This window comes from Panthera leo, chromosome A1, assembly GCF_018350215.1.
Source record: "Panthera leo isolate Ple1 chromosome A1, P.leo_Ple1_pat1.1, whole genome shotgun sequence".
Classification (NCBI taxonomy): Eukaryota; Metazoa; Chordata; class Mammalia; order Carnivora; family Felidae; genus Panthera; species Panthera leo.
The window spans coordinates 238,000,571-238,019,462 of record NC_056679.1 but is presented as its reverse complement, the minus strand read 5'-3'; the positions used below and the strand labels follow the sequence as shown (position 1 = coordinate 238,019,462).

At 64.8% G+C, this 18,892-nt stretch overlaps 1 protein-coding gene across 1 annotated transcript in view; it reads right to left on the bottom strand.

Moving 5' to 3' along the window:
* SLC6A3 (solute carrier family 6 member 3) overlaps window positions 1-18,892 on the bottom strand; it is a 37,966-nt gene that overhangs the window by 4,234 nt on the left and 14,840 nt on the right. The window contains exons 4-12 of the mRNA XM_042903437.1: window positions 17,562-17,700; window positions 16,705-16,839; window positions 11,714-11,817; window positions 10,392-10,516; window positions 7,628-7,740; window positions 6,329-6,457; window positions 5,493-5,592; window positions 1,899-1,999; window positions 533-700 (exon numbers count right to left, since the gene is read on the bottom strand). Of these exons, the coding sequence (XP_042759371.1) occupies window positions 533-700; window positions 1,899-1,999; window positions 5,493-5,592; window positions 6,329-6,457; window positions 7,628-7,740; window positions 10,392-10,516; window positions 11,714-11,817; window positions 16,705-16,839; window positions 17,562-17,700 (1,114 nt within the window). The remainder of the gene's footprint in view (window positions 1-532; window positions 701-1,898; window positions 2,000-5,492; window positions 5,593-6,328; window positions 6,458-7,627; window positions 7,741-10,391; window positions 10,517-11,713; window positions 11,818-16,704; window positions 16,840-17,561; window positions 17,701-18,892) is intronic.

Below are 18,892 nucleotides of genomic sequence, written 5' to 3'. Positions count from 1 at the left end.
CGCGGGCACAGAGCGGCCTCGGAGCGACCTTTCGGGCTGTTCCTTCCAAGGAGGCCTGGGTCCTTTGTTGCTTCCAGGAATCCCGGGCCAGGAGATAAAGTGGTGGCTGGTCCCCCGCCCCCTCCTTTACAGGTGGAGGAGCGTGTGTGTGATGGGGGGGCCCCAGGGCAACCCCCACCACACAGACTGGGCGCCGATTCCAGCCCCAGGCCCTGACCGCTGCCTTCCCACCTTCACCAGGCTCTGTGGAGCACGAGTGTGCACAGACAGGTACACACACGTGCGCGCACGGGAGAGCACGTGAGACACGCGCACCCACGGACACGCACATAGACAGCCACGATTCCTCCTGCACCTGCCTTCTCCATTGCGGCCCCGCCCCTTCCACGCCTCCTGGAGGTCAGAAGTCGTGGGGGTGCACAAGCAGGAGCAGGGCTGGAGGTGCGGGGTGGGGGGGGTGGACGCCCACAGGGCTGGGTGGTCTCCCGGCGGGGGCGGGGCGGGACAGGGTGGGGCCCGTGTGGACACGCACCTCCCGCAGGGAGCCGGGCAGACTGCAGAGCTTGTAGGCCGCGTAGACGGGCACCATACACATGGAGGACGAGGCGATGGCCCAGCCCAGGGCATTGGCCCACTTGGGGAAGGCGTAGGCTCCGTAGTGCGGGGGCCTGAAGGTCACGACGCTCACCACGACCACAAACTAAAAGTGAGGGCAGAGCTCAGGCTGCGGCTCTCGGCTGGCAGACCAGGTGGCCCGGGAGCGAGGGTTTCACGGGGAGGGTCTCCCGGGCAAGGTGGCTCTGGGGTCCGGGCCCCGCAGACCGCGCCCCTCAGAGGGTGGGGGCGCTCACGTGCCCCTCCGCGAGGGCGGGGGGTGGGGTGGAGGTTGTGCGCCCCCTCACCCCTGGTGGCCGTGCCTGGCGCACGCCGTCCGTGTCACCGTGTCCAGGAGACCCCCCCCCCCCCTGCGCACCGCGCCCCGGCCACCTCAGCTCTCAGAGTGCCACCGCGAGGGTCTGGAGGCAGGCGCCGGCCGGGGCCGTCGGCGGCTTCGGGGTGTCTGGGTGCAGCTGGGGGAGAAACCCTGTCCGTGCTGGCGACCGGTCTCCCGCTTCCTCCCGTCTCCCTGCCTCTCTGGCTCTGGCTCTGGCTCTGGCTTAGTCTCTCTGTCTCTGTCTCTCTGTCTCCGTCTCTCTCTGTCTCCGTCTCTCACTAGCCACAGGCTGGCCCAGGATGGCGCGTCTGAACCGCCAGCAGCTGCAGACACGCAGCCGGGGACCGCCGGGCCGGGCGGAGGGCCAAGGGGTCAGGATGCTCGTCCCGGTGAGCAGCTCAGCCCTAGACCTCCCTCGAACAGCCTCCCGGGGTCACCTGTCCAGGCGCTCTGGGCCACCGGGCCTCGGTCCGCGACTGCTCCGCTCTGCTGTTGAGGAAGCAGCGGGGGACGATCCCTACTGAACCCGTGTGGCCCTGTGCTAATCAAACAGGCGGCCCCAGGCCTGATGACACAAGCCAGGCAGCTCCCAGACGTGCCAGTGGTGCCCGGGGAGAGTCCCGAGGGGGGCGCTCGCGACAGAGCCCGAGTCACTCCCGTCCTCGGCATTAGAGCCCCTGTGCCGCACCCCACCCCCGAGGTGCAGATTCGCTGGCCTCTCTGGCCTCGCCCCCGCGGCAGAGGTGAGATGCACGGGGGACCCGGTGCTGAGGCTTCTCAGTGCGGCCGGAGGGGGAGCGGGGATGCCGTCAGGAGGCCACAGAGGATTTTCGGGGCCAGGCCGCCCTTCTGGCTAAGGCCAGCGTGCAGGCCCCACCCCGGCCTCCCATCATCGGGAAAAGCCCGGGCGTGTGCGGCCCCGGAGAGACCCGGACCGAGCCGTGTGCGCACGCGGGGCGCTTACCAGGAGGAAGCAGGGGCTCACGAACTTCCAGCACAGCCTCCAGTACAGGCTGGGCCGCCGCCCGGTCATCTGCTGGATGTCGTCGCTGAACTGCCGCACGCCTGGGCCGGAGGGAGCCAAGCAGGCTGGTCAGGACACACCCCCCGGGCCTGTGCTGGGGTGCTCCCACCCCCCCGCCCCTCTGCTGGGGTGCTCCCCTCCCCGCCCCTCACCCCCTGGGCCTGTGCTGGGGTACTCCCCCACCACACTCCACCCCCCTCCACCCCCTGGGCCTGTGCTGGGGTGCTCTCCTCCCCACCCCTCCCCCCCGGGCCTGTGCTGGAGTGCTCCCCCCCACCCCTCACCCCCCGGGCCTGTGCTGGGGTGCTCCCACCCACTCCCCTCCCCCCCGGGCCTGTGCTGGGGTACTCCCCCACCACCCTCCACCCTCCTCCACCCCCCTCCACCCCCTGAGCCTGTGATGGGGTGTTCGCCCCCCTACCCCTCACGCCCTGGGCCTGTGCTGGGGTGCTCCCCCCTGCTCCTCCCCCCGGGGCCTGTGCTGGGGTGCTCCCACCCCCCCCCGCCCCTCTGCTGGGGTGCTCCCCTCCCCGCCCCTTACCCCCTGGGCCTGTGCTGGGGTGCTCTCCTCCCCACCCCTCCCCCCTGGCCCTGTGCTGGGGTACTCCCCCACCACCCTCCACCCCCCTCCACCCTCCCTGAGCCTGTGCTGGGGTGTTCGCCCCCCTACCCCTCACGCCCTGGGCCTGTGCTGGGGTGCTCCCCCCCCCGCCCCTCCCTCTCCGGGCCTGTGCTGGGGTGCTCCTCCCCTGCCCCTCACCCCCCGGGCCTGTGCTGGGGTGCTCCCCCCCCACCCCTCACCCCCTGGGCCTGTGCTGGGTGCTCCCCCCACCCCTCCCCCCCCAGGGCCTGTGCTGGGGTGCTCCCCCCCACCCTCCACCCCCCTCCACCCCCCTCCACCACCCGAGCCTGTGCTGGGGTGTTCGCCCCCCTACCCCTCACGCCCTGGGCCTGTGCTGGGGTGCTCCCCCCCCGCCCCTCCCTCTCCGGGCCTGTGCTGGGGTGCTCCCCCCCCGGGCCTGTGCTGGGGTGCTCCTCCCCTGCCCCTCACCCCCTGGGCCTGTGCTGGGGTGCTCCCCCCCCACCCCTCACCCCCTGGGCCTGTGCTGGGGTGCTCCCCCCACCCCTCCCCCCCCAGGGCCTGTGCTGGGGTGCTCCCCCCCCACCCTCCACCCCCCTCCACCCCCCTCCACCACCCAAGCCTGTGCTGGGGTGTTCGCCCCCCCTACCCCTCACGCCCTGGGCCTGTGCTGGGGTGCTCCCCCCCGCCCCTCCCTCCCCGGGCCTGTGCTGGGGTGCTCCCCCCCCGCCCCTCCCCCCCAGGCCTGTGCTGGGGTGCTCCCCCCCCCCTCCCTCCCCGGCCTGTGCTGGGGTGCTCCCCTCCCCACTCCCACCCATCCCTATGCCTGTGCTGGGGTGCTCCCCTCCCCACCCCCCTCCCCGGACCTGTGCTGGGGTGCTCCCCACCCCACCCCCTGGGCCTGTGCTGGGGTGCTTCCCACCCCCCTGGGCCTGTGCCGGGGTGCTCCCCTCCCCACCCCACCCCACCCCCTCGACACCGCCCACTGGTCTTGCTGGCCAAGGTCCCCATGCACGTTCACTGTTGCGACACGGGTGACGTTGGCTCCTCTACCATCATGATCACCGAGGGACACGTGTGAGGCCCCAACGCTGTCCCTGCCTTTCTGCCTCAACTGCTCCTATTTCCCTTTAAAAAACTGTGGTAAAATACATGACGTAAAATTGACTGTTTTAATCATTTTTAAGCGTTGAGTTCAGAGGCATTAACTCAACACTGCTGTGCAGCCGTCACCACCGTCGTATCCAGAACCTCACCCCCCCCACACACACACACTGAAGCTCTGACCCCATGAAGTGCTGACTCCCCTCCCCCGCCCGTTCTGACCTGGCTTGTCCCGCTCAGCATGGCGCCCCCCAGCGGGCGTCACGATGTCCTTCCTTTCGAGGCTGGATGGTGTGCCAGCCTACGTCCACAATCACTATCTTTTAAGGAAAGCTGTTGCTGGAAGCCTAACGAACTGGCACTTCTCTAGACCTCAACAGTGACCTCTCCCTCCCTGAGTCTGGCCTCTGCTCCTACGACCACAGCTGCTCTGAGTCTGATGGGGTGTCACGAGAAGACACCTCCATTCGGAATTCCCTCCGCACACGCCAACCCCATCATCAGAACCCCAGACGCGGGGACGGACCAGGGGAACGGGGACGGGCAGAGCCGAGGCTGGCCCCGCGGCCCCTCCTGGCACCTGGTCGTCGGCTCGGGATGCTTGGTGCAGAGAGCCCCGCACACCGACGCAGCCACACAAGCAACACAGGCTGTGCGCTTTGATCGGGGGACGTGAGTTGCCGTTTGGAGAAACCACGCGGACTCCGTCTCCTGAGGCCTGGGGAGCTGGCGGTCCCCGGCGCCCCTCGCACCTCCACCAGCACTGAGCTCGTGACCGGAGGTGGGTCTGAGGCGCTTTCTCTTCCACTGCGAGGCTCAATTGGGGGGTGGGGGAGAGAGCGCCGCTTAAAGTGATAAAGCATTGACTCCAGGTGCTGATGAAAGCACAGAGTTCGAGGTTTCCCTTTTCTGTAGAAAAGAGAATAGGAAAAACGTTCTTGGAATAGGAGCTACTTGTCAGGAAGGCTCTCAAAGCCCACGTGTCTCCTCAGGCCAAAGCGTCCGTGGCTCTGAGGCAGAGATGTGCCCCTCGAGGGGCCCTGGGGCTCCTGCACAAGCCGCCCTGGTGTGGCACCGCAGACCTTTAGCTCAGGGCTCAGTCGCACAGGGTCACGGACAGGTGCGCCTGCCGCACGGAACTTTCTCTGCTAACTCCCTCAGAAGCCCGGCCAGGCGGGTGGGGCCAGCGCCACGGCCCCACCGTCCGGGACAGGGAAGGGTAGGGCCTTCTCCAGCTCGGGTGCCCGTGGCTGTCACGACTACACCTGGGCGCCCTGGGACACAGCTCGGCAGCCCGGGAGGGGTCTGGGGGCAGCCTGCCCCGCAGCGGCTCCCAACCACAAGGGGCTCGTAGTTGGGACTCAGGAGGCAGCGGCTGACTCGGGGAGGTCTGCCACCCAGGTCGGCGGGGACGCCGGGCACGAGAGCAGCGGTGGCACTTTGGAAGCCTCCGATCACCTCCCACCTCGGTGAACTGCGTCGCTGGTCAGGCTCCCCAGGAAGGAACGGGCCTGTTTCTCTGTGGGTCGCCTCACCTCCACCGGCCGTTAGCGTCCCCAAGTCACCACAAGCCCTCCTCTGCCAGCGGCCAGCTAGGACGTCTGCACGGCACGATCAGGCGGCCACACTGAAAGCTTCTGACCACGGCAAGCACGTGCGCGCCATCCAGGCGAACCGTCCTCATCGACCCCGCCCGGCAGACGGTTCCCCAGCCTCCCGTCCTCGGTGACGCTACGGGAACCACGACGCTCAGCTTCCGGGAGTCCACACGCACCCCTTTCCGAGGCGGCTTTGTGGGAAAGGAGGCAGCACGGGGACAGAGCCAGCCCCGGCGGAGGCTCCGTCCTTACCGTAGAACCAGGCCACCCCGATGGCCTCGATGAGCACTCCAAAGAGGATGGACGTGCCGGCCGCGAAGTGGTCCAGCAGCGTGAACACGTAGATGCCGCCCTGCAAGAGGGGGAGAGCCCGCTCAGCTGGCGGTGTCCGGCGTGGCACGCCCCGCCCCGCCCACGGAACCCTCGCTCACAGAAACGCTTTTTCCGAAACGTACACCTGGCCTGTGGATTCGGCCTATAGACGTTCTTACTCCCCACACAGGCCGGCTGCAGGCACTGAAAACCAGTCCACACGCAGCTTCTCGGGGATGTGCCTTCCGTGCAGAGACCGGAAGGACCGCCCCGCCCCTCCCCGCCCCTCCCCCTCCCTTCCCCTCCCCTAACCCCTCCCCTCCCCTCCCCTCCTGGGGCTCTGGGTGCAATCAGAGATGAAAAGCAACCAAATGCCAAACACAGTAGGGCCTCCATGGGAAGGGAGCCCCCGTCCTCACGGACAGGCCTCTCCCAAGCCCCCAACCCCACAGATCCAACAGGCAGGTACTCAGCCACAGGCATTTTCCCGGCGGGTGGCGGGGGGGGGGGGGGGGGGGGGGCGGGCGTCCAGGAGCTGCAGTAACCTGAGGCTGTTTCACATGCCCCAGGGCTACCCCACGTGCGACCGCGGCTACTCACATGTGACCGTGGCTACCCCACGTGTGACCACAACTACCCGCGTCATTACAAGTCACGGCTTGTCTGGGGGGAGGCTCTCGGACACGCGGTTCTGTCTCGCCTGGTGGCACCAGCCCCCGTCCGGCCCCAAGGGCTAATAATGAGAATGATCAGGCCAAGCGCCAACAGGTACTTACGTTGGTGACGCAGAAGAGGGAGAGGAAGAAGGTCGCCAGGACGATGGAGAGGGTGAAGAGCTCCCGGTGCCGGTGCAGCAGCTGGAACTCGTCGGTGAGCCCGGTGATCACCGACTCCATGCCGCCCATCTGCAGCAACAGCAGGGGTGCGGCACTGCGGGCGGGCCTCGGTCTACGCAAAGCCCACCGAACCCACACCCGGGGTGTGCACACAAGCGGGGGCCGCACGGCATCCGGGGTGCGAGTGCCCTCGGCCGCTGGAACGCGGACCCGGGGGCGGACGCCGTCCCCCGCGGTGACCCCCGAGTGGCCAACGTGGGCCACGCACTCACAGCACACCACCTGTGGCACCGCCACGAAACCTCAGCCCCGCCCGCCTACTCTAAACAGACGTCTCCCCACAGCACGGCCTGTTTGGTTCCTGGGGACACCTGGCGTGGCCACGGGCCCCGTGCTCACTGGGACAACCTCCCGGACTCCGTGTGCCATCGCGAAGGGGCATCCTCCAAGCGTCCTCCTACTTGGTGGCCCTCTTTGCCCTATTCTGTCGAAACCACTTCCTCCGGGAGGTGCTGTTCATGGGATTCATCCCCACCAGCTGTGGGGCCCGGGGCCGTGGTCACCCAGCGGGCATTGACCAGATGGCTGGGACACGGGGCCCAGGACGAGGGTCCGTGACCCACACACAGGGAGGGATTCGTGGTTCTCTGCACCTTCCAGGAAGCCATGGGGACCCCGAGGTCTCAGCTGTTGGTCCCGAGCAGGCACTGGGGACAGAGGAGCCCGAGGGAGTCCTGTAGGCCCACGTGCTGCCTCCCTAGCGCACACGCACACGCACTCACCCACGCCCACACGCGCGCACACGCACGGGGCCACGGGCAAGATACTCAGTGGGCCGGGGCCGGGCTGTGGCGCCATTGCTGCCCTGCCCTGCAGGTGCGCCCACCCCTCCCGGGGGCTCAGGGGTCCCGGAAAACGGTGAGTAGGAGGGGCCGGCCCCGGCTCTGGGTGGTCCTCACCCCATTCCCTGTGCTGCCCCTGCCGCTGGCCCCGCACGGGTGCACTTAGGGTCTGTGGGACTCAGGCACAGGGCGGGGCTGGTGGCCCCGAGCGGAAGAAGGGGGAGTTGGCCCAGCCCCCCCGCCTCCGGAAGGGTCTCCAGCGGTCGTGGGGTCCCTCCCTCCCGCCAGGCAGGGGCTGGGGGTGAGCACAGAGACTCTGTGGGGGGCCTCGAGGGCACCCGGCTGTGACGGGCAGGGCCCCTCTGGTGCACGAGGTGGGGGGGGGGGGGTCACTCACGGCGCTGTCGATCCCCAGGGTGAGCAGCATGATGAAGAAAACCACGGCCCAGGCCGAAGACAGCGGGAGCGTGGCCAGCGCCTCGGGGTAGATGATGAAGATCAGCCCGGGCCCTGAAAGCAGACCCTTCACTCGCTACTGGCTCGCAGCCTCCTGCCTCCCCGGCCCGGGGAGGGGGCAGGGTCCTTCCCGTCGCCTTCTTCCCCGTTTTCCCGGAAGAGCCCTCTCTCCTGAGGACTCGGTGGGCGCCTGGCCCAGGACTCCAGCAAATGGAAACCCGAAATCAGCCCGGGGGCCCGTGCCACGCTCCTCCAGTCCCTCGGTGGGCCAGGTGCGGGGGCTGCAGAAGAAACGGGGGCAGAACCGACACGGGACAGGACGGGAGGGGCTCCGGCGACCTGCCCGGCGGCCCTGACAACCACAGGGACACCTCCGGGTCGGCTTTCCCTTGCACATTGGAGACACACGCACCCACACACACACTCGTGCCCCAACGCAAATGCACGTTTTCATACACGCGTGCTCACACGGGTGTGCCCACGCACAATGCTCACACACTCATGCCCGTGCCCACACACGTAAAAGCTTGCACACGCTCATGCATGTGCGTACACACACGCACGCTCACACACGAACACGCTCACGCTATGGCACCCGTAACATCACGTCAACGGTTTTCTGTGTCAACGAATCGCCCTGTGTCTGATCTTTGAAAACCACATAACGAATATAGAAAATACCAGCTCAGCGAATGCTTCGAAGGGGCAGGTTTCTGCTCACATCTGAGCCCTGGGGATCATCCCCTTCTGGGACATCCCCGGGAGGGGGCTTTGGGTGCAGGACACACACACTCCCGCCCTCTTACCCGGTGGGTGCGGCCTGGGTGGGTGTGGAGGCCGTGGGCTCCGAGCCGGCAGGGAGGCAGGGATGGGAGCCGTGCGGGACTCAACCAGACTCAGTGTGGTGTGGTCTCAAATGATCCCAAAGTAAAAATATTCCCACGAGAAACTGGTAATTCACTATTTTCACGGGCACTAGCACACCTGCTGCACCTGTGCGTGTAAGGACATAACTTACAGCTTCCCGAATCTTCCTTCAGTCTCCAGCAGGGCCGTGGCAGGCCCCAGCTGACGGGATTGGGGCACTGAGGGATCTTGGTGGAAAATGGAAGAGCGGCCACAGCCAGGGTGTCCCAGGGTCCGTGTGGGACCCCGTGCTCAGACCTGGGCTTCCCTGCATTTCCTGTTCCCATGGAAGGGGCACAGTCCCCAGCATGGGGGTGAGGGGCGGCTCATTAGAGATGCTCTGAAGTCCAAATGCCTTAAGCCTTGGACCCAGAAAGATGGAGGTCAGCCCGACTGAACGTGGTATCAGTATCTCTGCCTTTCAGTTCTGAACCTCAGTTAACATTTCACCCTGTTTTCTCGAGAATTAGAGCTAAATGACATTTACTTTGCTGGCCATGGAAACGCATAGAAGACATTCACTCTGCGCTCAGGGGTTAATGGGGGTTCTGTAAGCGATTACTATTTCCCATAAAGAAGGGCAAAAGCAGGAGAAATGCATAAATGCAGCAGTGAGTAAATTTCACCGCTCTGTATTTATTTGCAGTATGTTCCCTTTCTCCTGCCTTTATTGGATTTTTTTCCTGGAGGAAAGAGTGTGGACTTAGGAAGCACACGCCCAGCCCCTGACCTCCCTGCCAGTCCCGGAAGGCCGGACCTCCGCCTCTTACTTTCACGGAGGCGGTCTGAGGCCTCAGCGCCGCAAGGACCAGACGGGGTGATGGCTGCGAGCGGCGGGCACAGGCGGGGCGGCCCTCTGCTCCCCTCCTCCCCTCCCTGAGCAGCTGCCCCGCCCCTGACTCGAGTGAAAAGACCCAGGAGGAAATGAGTCAGTGAGACTCAGGGCTTTCCCGAGCCTGAGGAGCAGCCCCCAGGAGGAGAGGTGCCTTCCCAGAGGGAGCGAGGGGTCAGGACAGAGGCGCAGGGGTAGAGTCCTCCTCGCTGACCCGCCAGGCAGTCCTGGGCAGGTGAGGGGTTGTCGTGATCTCAGGAGCCCCTGGAGTCCCGCCCCGACCCAATCAATGCCGGGACTTTGCACCCGCGTGCCAGGACCGGGCAGCCCCCACAAATGCCCAGAGGGCCCCGTCTGCACCCCACACCTGGGCCCGGCCTCCGGGCACGCTTCCTGCTCCCCGTGTCACCCCCCTGTGGCCACTTCTGCACTCACACACCTGCTGTCTGCGGGTCGGCTGGGGGCGTGGGCTGCGAACATGCGTCTCCATTGCCCTGTGTGTCTGAGACTTCAGGATCTCTCCGGCCATTATGCGCATCCCTTCCCGATCTGTCCCAAGCCACCCGGCTTCTCTCCAGCCCTGCCGTCTGTGTGGCTTGGAGGAGCTCGGGGACCCCCCCCCCACCCCGAGCTGCAGGGCCCCCCGCCGAGGTGCCAACGAGGTCCAGGGGGGAGCTGTGTGCCAGGTCCCACCGCAGGGACTGGGCGGTACAGCCTGGTGCTGCAGCTCTGAGGCCTCTGGCGGGAGCTCGTGGGCAGCGGGGAGGGAGCGGGGCGGCGGGAGCGTCGCTTCACCCAGTACGGTGGGTTCTCCGCTCTGGAACACGTGACACTCCCGCGAGCTGCACTTGAGGCCCCGGCTCTCCCTCCCACTGCGCGAGGTAAACGCTGGGAGGACCGGGTGGGGTGGCCAGGGCCGTGGAGCAGGCAGAGCTGGGGGCGCCCGGGCCTGCCCAGGGGGACTCACCGTCCTTGGCCACGTCTCCGATGGGCACGCTGTGCTTCTGGGCCATGTACCCCAGGAAGGAGAAGACCACGAAGCCGGAGGAGAAGCTCGTCAGGGAATTGACCGAAGTGGTGATGACCGCGTCTCTGGGGGACGAGACAGCCCCGCCACGTGCTGCCGCAGCGACAATCTCCTGCCATTGTTCTTAACGTACGGCGTCTGGGGCAGGTGGCTTTGGAGGGGCGCTTTCCCTGAGGGACCCTGCCAGCCTCTCCACGGGCTGTACCGCAGACGGCCTGGTGCTCGCGGTGGCGGGACCCTTGGCCGAGCAGCTCTAGGCTCCGGGTGTGTCCAGGCTGCAGCCCCGGCCGGGCCCCGGGGTGACCAACCGTCCGTGTCCCGGCACCGAAGGTGAGACGGTGCCCACCTTCAATGCTGGGACTCCGGGGGTGCAGAACGGACAGCCCAGGGTGTCCCCAGCCATGTCTGGCAGGGCTCCTAGATGCCTCGGGGGGGATCTTGGTAAAATGCAGGTTCTGAGGGGGAGGGTCTGGTGGGGCCCAGATGCTGTACTTCTGTTGGTTCCCAGTGTGGGGGTGCCCGTACCGCCGGCCCGGGGGCCCCGCTCTGAAGGCTGGGGACTGAGAGGGCTGGAGGACAGCAGGGCAGGGGCAGCCCATCGGGCGCCAGAGTGGAGGAGGGGCGGCTGCACGGTGCCCGGACCCGGGTGAGGACCAGGTGGGCTTGGGCAGAGGCTGTCCTCCCTCGTGTGTGGCCACTTGGCCGTGCACACTGTATTTTCACTGCAGTCTTTGTCCCCACGACGCGAAGAAAACAAACACGACCCCATAAGGATCAAAGAAAGCAGGTCCCAGATGAACCTGCTTTGGTTTCTGCAACCATTTGGGGTCCAGCATGTGGCTGCAGCCCACCGGGCCTTCCCCGGGTGCCCTGCACCGGGTCTGGGGCCTCCGCTCCCTCGGTGCGGGACCGGTGGGAAGACACGTGGGCGCTTCGTCGTGGGGGGGGTGGTCTCGGGGGAGGCCTGAGCCTGGGCACTGGGGGGAGGGGCAGCTGGGGCTGGAGGAGGGGGATCCTCAGGGGGGAGTGGGAGGGGCTTCCTCCCGGGGGCGTGAAGAGCCACTTCGTGTGTTCTCTGTACCTCCTTTACAGGGAAAATCGACATTTTGCCTGTAACTTCTGCCTTTTAGTTCCCACTTAAAAAGCCATCCTGGCTCAGAGGCTCTACAAACAGCAAACTCCCTCCCTTCGTGTGGGGACACGTTCTCTCCAAAGCTGGGAGCTGGAAGGCTCTGGGGCAGGGCCAGGCGCTCGGGTCTCACCTGTAGCAGTTGTTGGTGAACTTATTGTAGCTGGAGAAGGCGATCAGCACCCCGAAGCCGACGCCCAGCGAGAAGCACACCTGGGTGGCGGCATCTATCCAGACCTGCGCAGGGCACAGGGGAGAGAGGGCGCGCTCAGGAGGGCAGAGGGGAGAGAGGGACAGGGGTGCAGGGGGCGCGCTCAGGAGGGCAGAGGGGAGGGAGGGGCAGGGGTGCAGGGGGCGCGCTCAGGAGGGCAGTGGGGAGGGAGGGGCAGGGGTGCAGAGGGCACGCTCAGGAGGGCAGAGGGGACAAAGAGGGGCCAGAGGGGCCGGGGAGGAGAGAGGGGACAGGAGGGGCTCAGGAGAGGTGGCTGTCACAGGCAACCATGCGAAAGACCGCCACCGGGGGCCGTGGAACAGGGCTGAACTTAAACACGACATCGTTACCAACAGCAAATCACAGCGACCACATGATCGGCGGCAAATGCCGTCTCCGGGAATAACCTTGCCATGTCGCTGGCCCGAGAGCCCAGCACGCAAAGGGGCCGTGTCTTAGGGCCTTGTTTGCAGCTTCCCCCGGAATGTCAGGAGGTCATCCACGCGGCCAGACCCGTCACTCATTTATTAATGCTACGGACGTTGGTGCCTCGATTGGACCTGTGCCCGCTGACACGGCTTTATGTCTCTCCCGTGGCACACGGTATACACTTAGCGACCCACGTGGACGGGCCCGGGAGGCCTGACTGCAACTCAGACACTGGTGTGTGCTTGCTCGGCCCAGCACGGATGACACCGGGGCTGCACGCACGTGTACAAGGCGTGTGGCCGATGACTGGACCGATACGGTATCTCAAGTCCAACAGGAGCGTCTGCGTCCAGGTGACACGGGAGCTTCTCGGGGAGGTGGGCACCGCCTCGCTCCCGCACGGCCTTGGCTGGGGGTGGAAAGCAGCTGGCCCCCTCCCTGGGGGAACCACCCCGCAGAGTCGAGGCCACAGCTGCCGTCTGAAGGGGCTGGCTCGTTCCGGGGCCCGTGTCTGCAAGACCCTGTGGCCCGTGGTGGCCCGTGTGGGCGGGACCCTCAGGCAGTGCCTCCAGGGCTGCCGGGGGCCGGCCGTCCACCCACGCTCAGGACCAGCAGGGCTCCTGTCATCTGGGCGGCACGCTCAGGGTGTTGGGATCACTCTGACGATCGGTGTGCTACAGGCAGCTGGCTGGGCCTCAGCACGAGGCCGAGGGTGGCTGAGTGGGCAGTGGGCCAAGGGACGCCTGCTCGGCCATCTCCCGTGCCCCCGTGTGCCGGTCACCGGTCAGCTGGCCTGGCCAGGCGGCTGCAGGCAGGAGCTGAGGTCACCGGGGGCTCCTGCCTCCTGCTTAGCCCTGGCCGGGTCAGCGTGCACCCGGCCTCTGCACGTGCGGCTCGCCAACCAGGATGTGCCTCCCGGACTTCGGTCCAGGCCTCTGCTCCTTGCCACCCGTGGGACCCAGCTCCGGACCCAGCCCGAGACCCATCCTGGGACCCACCCTGGGACCCACCTGGCAGCCACTCTGGGCTGACCTGGAAACGCCCTTCCTTCCTTCACTTCCTGACCTCTGCTCCCCCGCTGGAAGGGGAGCTCTCCCAGGACGGGTCTCCTCCGCCCCCGCCTGGACCTGGCCCACCCCGTGGAGCGGCCCCAAGGTCGGCCGATGGAGGAGCGAGGGTCTGGATGCACCCGAGGATGCTGACCCCCGAGGAGGAGCCCCCTGTCCGCACGGGGGGCCGGAGACGGAACCTCAGGATGCAGGGCCGCCTCTGTGTCAGGACAGGGCAGGGACACGGGAAGGGACGGGGCAGACGCTCTCTCTGCCCTGTCTGCTTGCCAGGAGCCTGTGCGTAAGCCCCGCCCCAGACGTTCCCGAGAGTAGTGAGGGTGCCGGCTGGGCTTCCAGCAGGTCCCCTCGGACCGAGCCCCGGGGGATGGGTCGGGGCCGAGCCTGGGAGGGGGCCTGCCAGGGAGCCAGTGACCTGATCTGGGCCAGCCTGGGCAACCACGTCCCCGGGTGCACCTGTGGGGCACGGCTCCGCTGCCACGCCCCAGGGAAGGACGCCCGGGTCACTGGATGTCTGTGTGTGGCCACCAAGAGTCGAGGCTTGGAAATACCGGCAGCGCCTGGGCCTGAGGAGCCCTGGGAGGACACCCCCGCACCATCGGCAAGCCAGTGAGGCCCCATCTCTGCCGCACCCACCGGAGGCCTGGAGGAGCTGCTGCAAAGGGAAGCCGGGACCCCACAGCGGGACAGGAGTGGCTCTGCCCTCTGGACCCGGGATCGCAGGGACCTGTCTCTTCGGGACCTCGGGCTCACCACAGTCCAGGGGCCGTGGGCCTGCTCTGTCCTGGTGTACGTCCCTTCCTGGCCCTGAGCTGACAGAGTGGTTGGAGAGGACGGGTCACACTGACTGGTCCAAGATAGTCATCATCTGTCCATCACCCGTCCTCTGTGTCCGTCAATTGGTCACCGAACTGTCTACCCATCCACTCGTTATCCTAGCAACTACCCACCATCTATCACCTGTTTTACCATCATCTATCTATCCAAACATCTATCATCCATCTATTATCTATCTCTCCATCACTCCATCGTCTATCTATCCATCCATCAATCCATCTATTCATCCAACCATCATCTGTCTACCTACCTATCATCCATCTATCCAATCCATCCATCCATCCATCCATCCATCCATCATCTATCTATCCATCTATCTACCAACCTACCTATCTACTTCTCCATCCATCCATCCATCATCCATCTATCTACCTACCTATCCATCCATCATCCATCTATCCAATCCATCTGTCCATCCATCCATCCATAATTTATCTATCCGCCTACCTATCTACCTACCCATCCATCCATCATCCATCTACCTTCTATCCATCCATCCATCCACCCTTCATCTATCCATTTATCTACCTATCTATCCATCCATCATCCATCTATCCAATCCATCCGCCTATCCATCCAACCATCATCTATCCATCTACCTACCTACTTCTCCATCCATCCATCCATCATCCCTCTATCCTTCATCCATCTATCCACCTACCTACCTATCTATCCATCCATCATCCATCTATCCAATCCATCTGCCCATCCATCCACCCATCATCTATCTATTCATCTATCCACCTATCTACTTCTCCATCCATCCATCCATCCATCCATCCATCAATCCATCATCCATCTACCTACCTGTCCATCCATCATCCATCTATCCAATCCATCCATCATCTATCTATCCATCATTATCTATCCATCTATCTATTTACCCACCTATCTATCTACTTCTCCATCCATCCACCCATCATCTATATATGCATCTATCCACCTACCTACTTCTATAAACATCCATCAATTCATCTATTCATCCATCCATCATCTATCTACCTACCCACCTATCTATCCATCCATCATCCATCCATCCATCCATCATCTACCTACCTACCTACAGACCTATCTACCTATCCATCGATGCGTCTATCCATCCATTTATCTATTAATTCTACCTTCCTTCTATTATCCGTCATCTACCTGACCTTCGGCAACCTCTCACGTCTGCCATTTCCTCTTCTCTGCCTCACACATGAGCGTCTTTCCGCAGCATCAGTCTGGCTTCTTCCTGTGCACTGCCCGGTTTTCCTGCTCGAAGTACTAGCCTCTTTACGTCGTTCTCATGTTATTTTCTTCGAATTCTTCCTCCTCCCGCCACTGGCCTCTAACACCCACAGCCTCCTCCTCCTGCAAGAACACCATGTCTGCCCATCGGCCTTCCACCCTGTGGATGCTCTCCCGCTTTCCTCGCTCTCACGGAGCACCCGCCTGCTGCTCTCACGGCTTCGCTGCCTGTCTTCGCGTGGACCGCTGTGTGCTGCTCACCCCGCCCTTGCCTGTGGGTGCCTCTCACCGCTGCTGCAGCTGCACAACCTTGCCCCGCCACTCCCCTGCTCCCTGGGGGCTAGGAGCTGCACCTGCCTTCCCTCCTACCTGTTGCCCCCATTTCTACCTGGGGGCTGCGCCTTCCCTCCTCGCGGCTAAGCGCCACACCTGACTCTCACCGCCTCCTAGTGGCATCGGGCAACAATCATCCAAAAGGCCCCCGGTCCCCCGCCTCGTCCCCCCAAATCCCGGCCGCCCTTCCCCGTGAGGCCATTCCCCGGGCAGCCACTGGGGTCCCCACCATCTGCTAAAAATCTAGCGCACCCGAATTTTCAACGATCTGCCCTGAATGCCTTTTCCATCACCACCCGCCTCTGCCCATGGCCACCCCCATTTCTGGGTTTTGTTTCCCTAAAATGCCGCTGTGGCTTCTCTCTCCCCGTCCTGGGAGACCTCTGTCCCACGGCCTGGCCAGGCTTCCTCCCTTCACGAGGCCGTCCCCCAATATCTGCACACAGAACGAACGCGTCCTGTGCTGGAGAAACGCACGGCCCGCCGCAGACCTAGTTTCTGACGTGGCGTGACTTAGATGGCTCCCGTGTGCCATGGCACCATACGTGAGTCACCAACAAGGTCTGGCTCCCCCAGGAGGGGGCCTTGGTCCGTGCACCCGTGCTGAGCAGGGAGCCAGAGCTCGGGCTGCGTTCCAGGTGCGTGGCCACACTTGCTGGCACAGGCTGGGCAGAGGAAGCCGAGGGCCTCTGTCTGGGAGAGGGGTGGGCCACGCGGAAGGTGCCGGGTGGAAGCAGCCTTCTGTTGTGTTCCTGCAGAGACTGAGCAGGGGACCTGCTCCCCCAACTTTCTTATTGGGTCCATTCAGCTCCCTGCCGTGCCCGCAGGCCCCTCTGTTTGGCCTGACGGTGCACTCGGCGGGCGGGGCCCGGGGCCGGCGGACACAGCAGGGCAAGTAAGAGGCTCCGGCCCCGCTGCCGCCTTCGGGGTCCCTGCCCCAAAACGCGGGGGGAGCCCCGCGGCACGGAGCCTGCTAGCACGTGCGCACAGCGGGGCCACGAGCGAGGCCGTACTCACAGAAGACTCGCAGAGTCGGTGGAAGTCTACGCTCAGGTACGCTCGGATGCCGTCGACGGCCCCAGGGAGAGTGAGTCCTCGAAGAAGCAGGGCAAAGAGGACGGCGTACGGCATGGTGGCCGTGATCCACACAACCTGGGAGAGCAGAGTGCCACCAGGCGTCACCGGCCACCCCCCGGCAGGGCGGGCACGGCGTCTCCGTGGTTGGTGGCCTCCGGATGGGAAACCCATCGTCCCAAACAGTCACAGGATGCCAGCTCAGCAAAGTCTCCCTGCAGCGCACCGTTAACGCCCTCTACCCTGTAACTTTCCCAGGGATTAAAATGGAACAGACCATTTGGCAGAGAAGGGACATTCCTCTTCTGCGTTTGGTCTGCAGCAGTGGGCGGGAGGGGCTGAGTCTCTGATGAGTGAGAGTGAATTTGCACTGGGTGTGCAAACGCACGCGTAGTCCGCGTGTAGCCGACCGACTCCGGGCTGGGAGACGGAGGGAGGAAAGGAACCCGTCTTCACCGAGAGGCTCCCGGGGGTTGGTATCCTACTCCATGCATACAGCAAGCGATGCACGTTTTGGTCAAAATTGCTTTGGGTGCCCAGATAACCACCAAAATATTTTCATCGGCAAAAACCAATTTATGTGTGCTTGCGTTCACGCTGGAAACACCCTGCCGTGAGCGCCTTTCTCTTGACGCCATTCCTTACCCACGGCCGCCTGTCCACCTGTCAACCTACCACAGCCACCTGTGCCCTCCCCGACGTACCACGGCCCACCTCTCCACTCCCCACCCCAACCGCGGCCCCCAAGTTCACTCCCCGAGCGTGGCCGTGTGTCCTCTCCCTAGTGGGCAAGGCCTCACCTTCCCAGAAGTCTTCACTCCCTTCCACAAGCTAAAGTAGAGGAGGATGATGACCAGCACCAGGCAGGATGTGAGCTGCCACCGAGGGGGGCCCAAGTCGTCGATGCCACGGCTCTCGTGAAGGTGCAGCACGCCTCGCCTGGAGAGGGTGGGACAGGCGGGTGCTTCGGGGTGCTGCTTCCCTACCCGGAACCGGAACCGGAAAGCTGAGCTTGCCCAGAGAACTCCCCGCCCCCAAGAGGCCTGGCGGAAATCCCCCGGCCCGATGGGACCGGAGACCCCACTCAGAAGGGTCAGGCCCACCAGCGCGGCTGGGGCGCGGGGCCTGTGCCCTCCAGGGCTGTATCTTGCCGGGAGCCCGCAGAAGCCCAGCCCCGACCTCTCGCGCTCAGCGCCCCTGCTTTGCGGAGCTGCAGAAACCAGAGGGAAGGTGCTCGGTGATGTGGTGCCCTGCGCGGTGGTCCAGGGCGCCCTCGGCAGAAACGAGACTGAGCTCGGGTCACACGCACGCCTTCGCCGCTCTCTCAGGGGACGGCGGAACGGCTGGCAGCGCCCGCTCTCACGCTCCAGCTGCCTCGAGCAGGGTTCCGCGGGCAACGGACTCAGGACGACTCTGCTCCAGGCTTGCCCAGGAACCCGTCTCGTGGAGGGAACCCATCCTAAGGGCAGAACACGAGGCCACGAAGAAAGGCAGCGGGACTCGTGGCCCACGGAGCACTCCCTGGGGGCCGGTCTCTCCTTAGATCCCTGCGAACATCCACGGGGGTCCCGGGTGCCTCTCTGCGCGGCATCCCCTTAGATCCCGTGCCCGTGTGCGAGGGTCCTGGGCACCTCTTAAGATGTTTTTCTTTTTTAATGTTTATTTATTCTTGAGAGAGACAGAGACAGAATGCGAGTGGGTTAGGAGCAGAGAGAGAGGGAGGCACAGAATCCGAAGCAGCTCCAGGCTCTGAGCCGTCAGCGCGGAGCCCGACACGGGGCTCGAACTCACAAACCGCGAGATCGTGACCTGAGCCGAAGTCGGACGCTCAACCGACTGAGCCACCCAGACGCCCCCCTGGGCGCCTCTTTACAGGCTTTCTCCTTAGATACACAGAACCCTTAGTTCCCGTGGCCACCTGTGGGGTCCTGGGCGCCTCCCTGCACCGTAGTCCCTTAGGTCCCCGTGACCGCCCGCGGGGAAGGCGGCGGCACCATCACATTCGCCGTGCACCCGCTGCCTGGCCTCGGCGGCCGGGATTTCGGGTTGACCCTGACGGCAGGCTGTGCCGCTGCTCCAGGAAGCGCAGGGGCCCCGTTATGAAAGGAGCCATCACTGCCCAGGTTTGCCG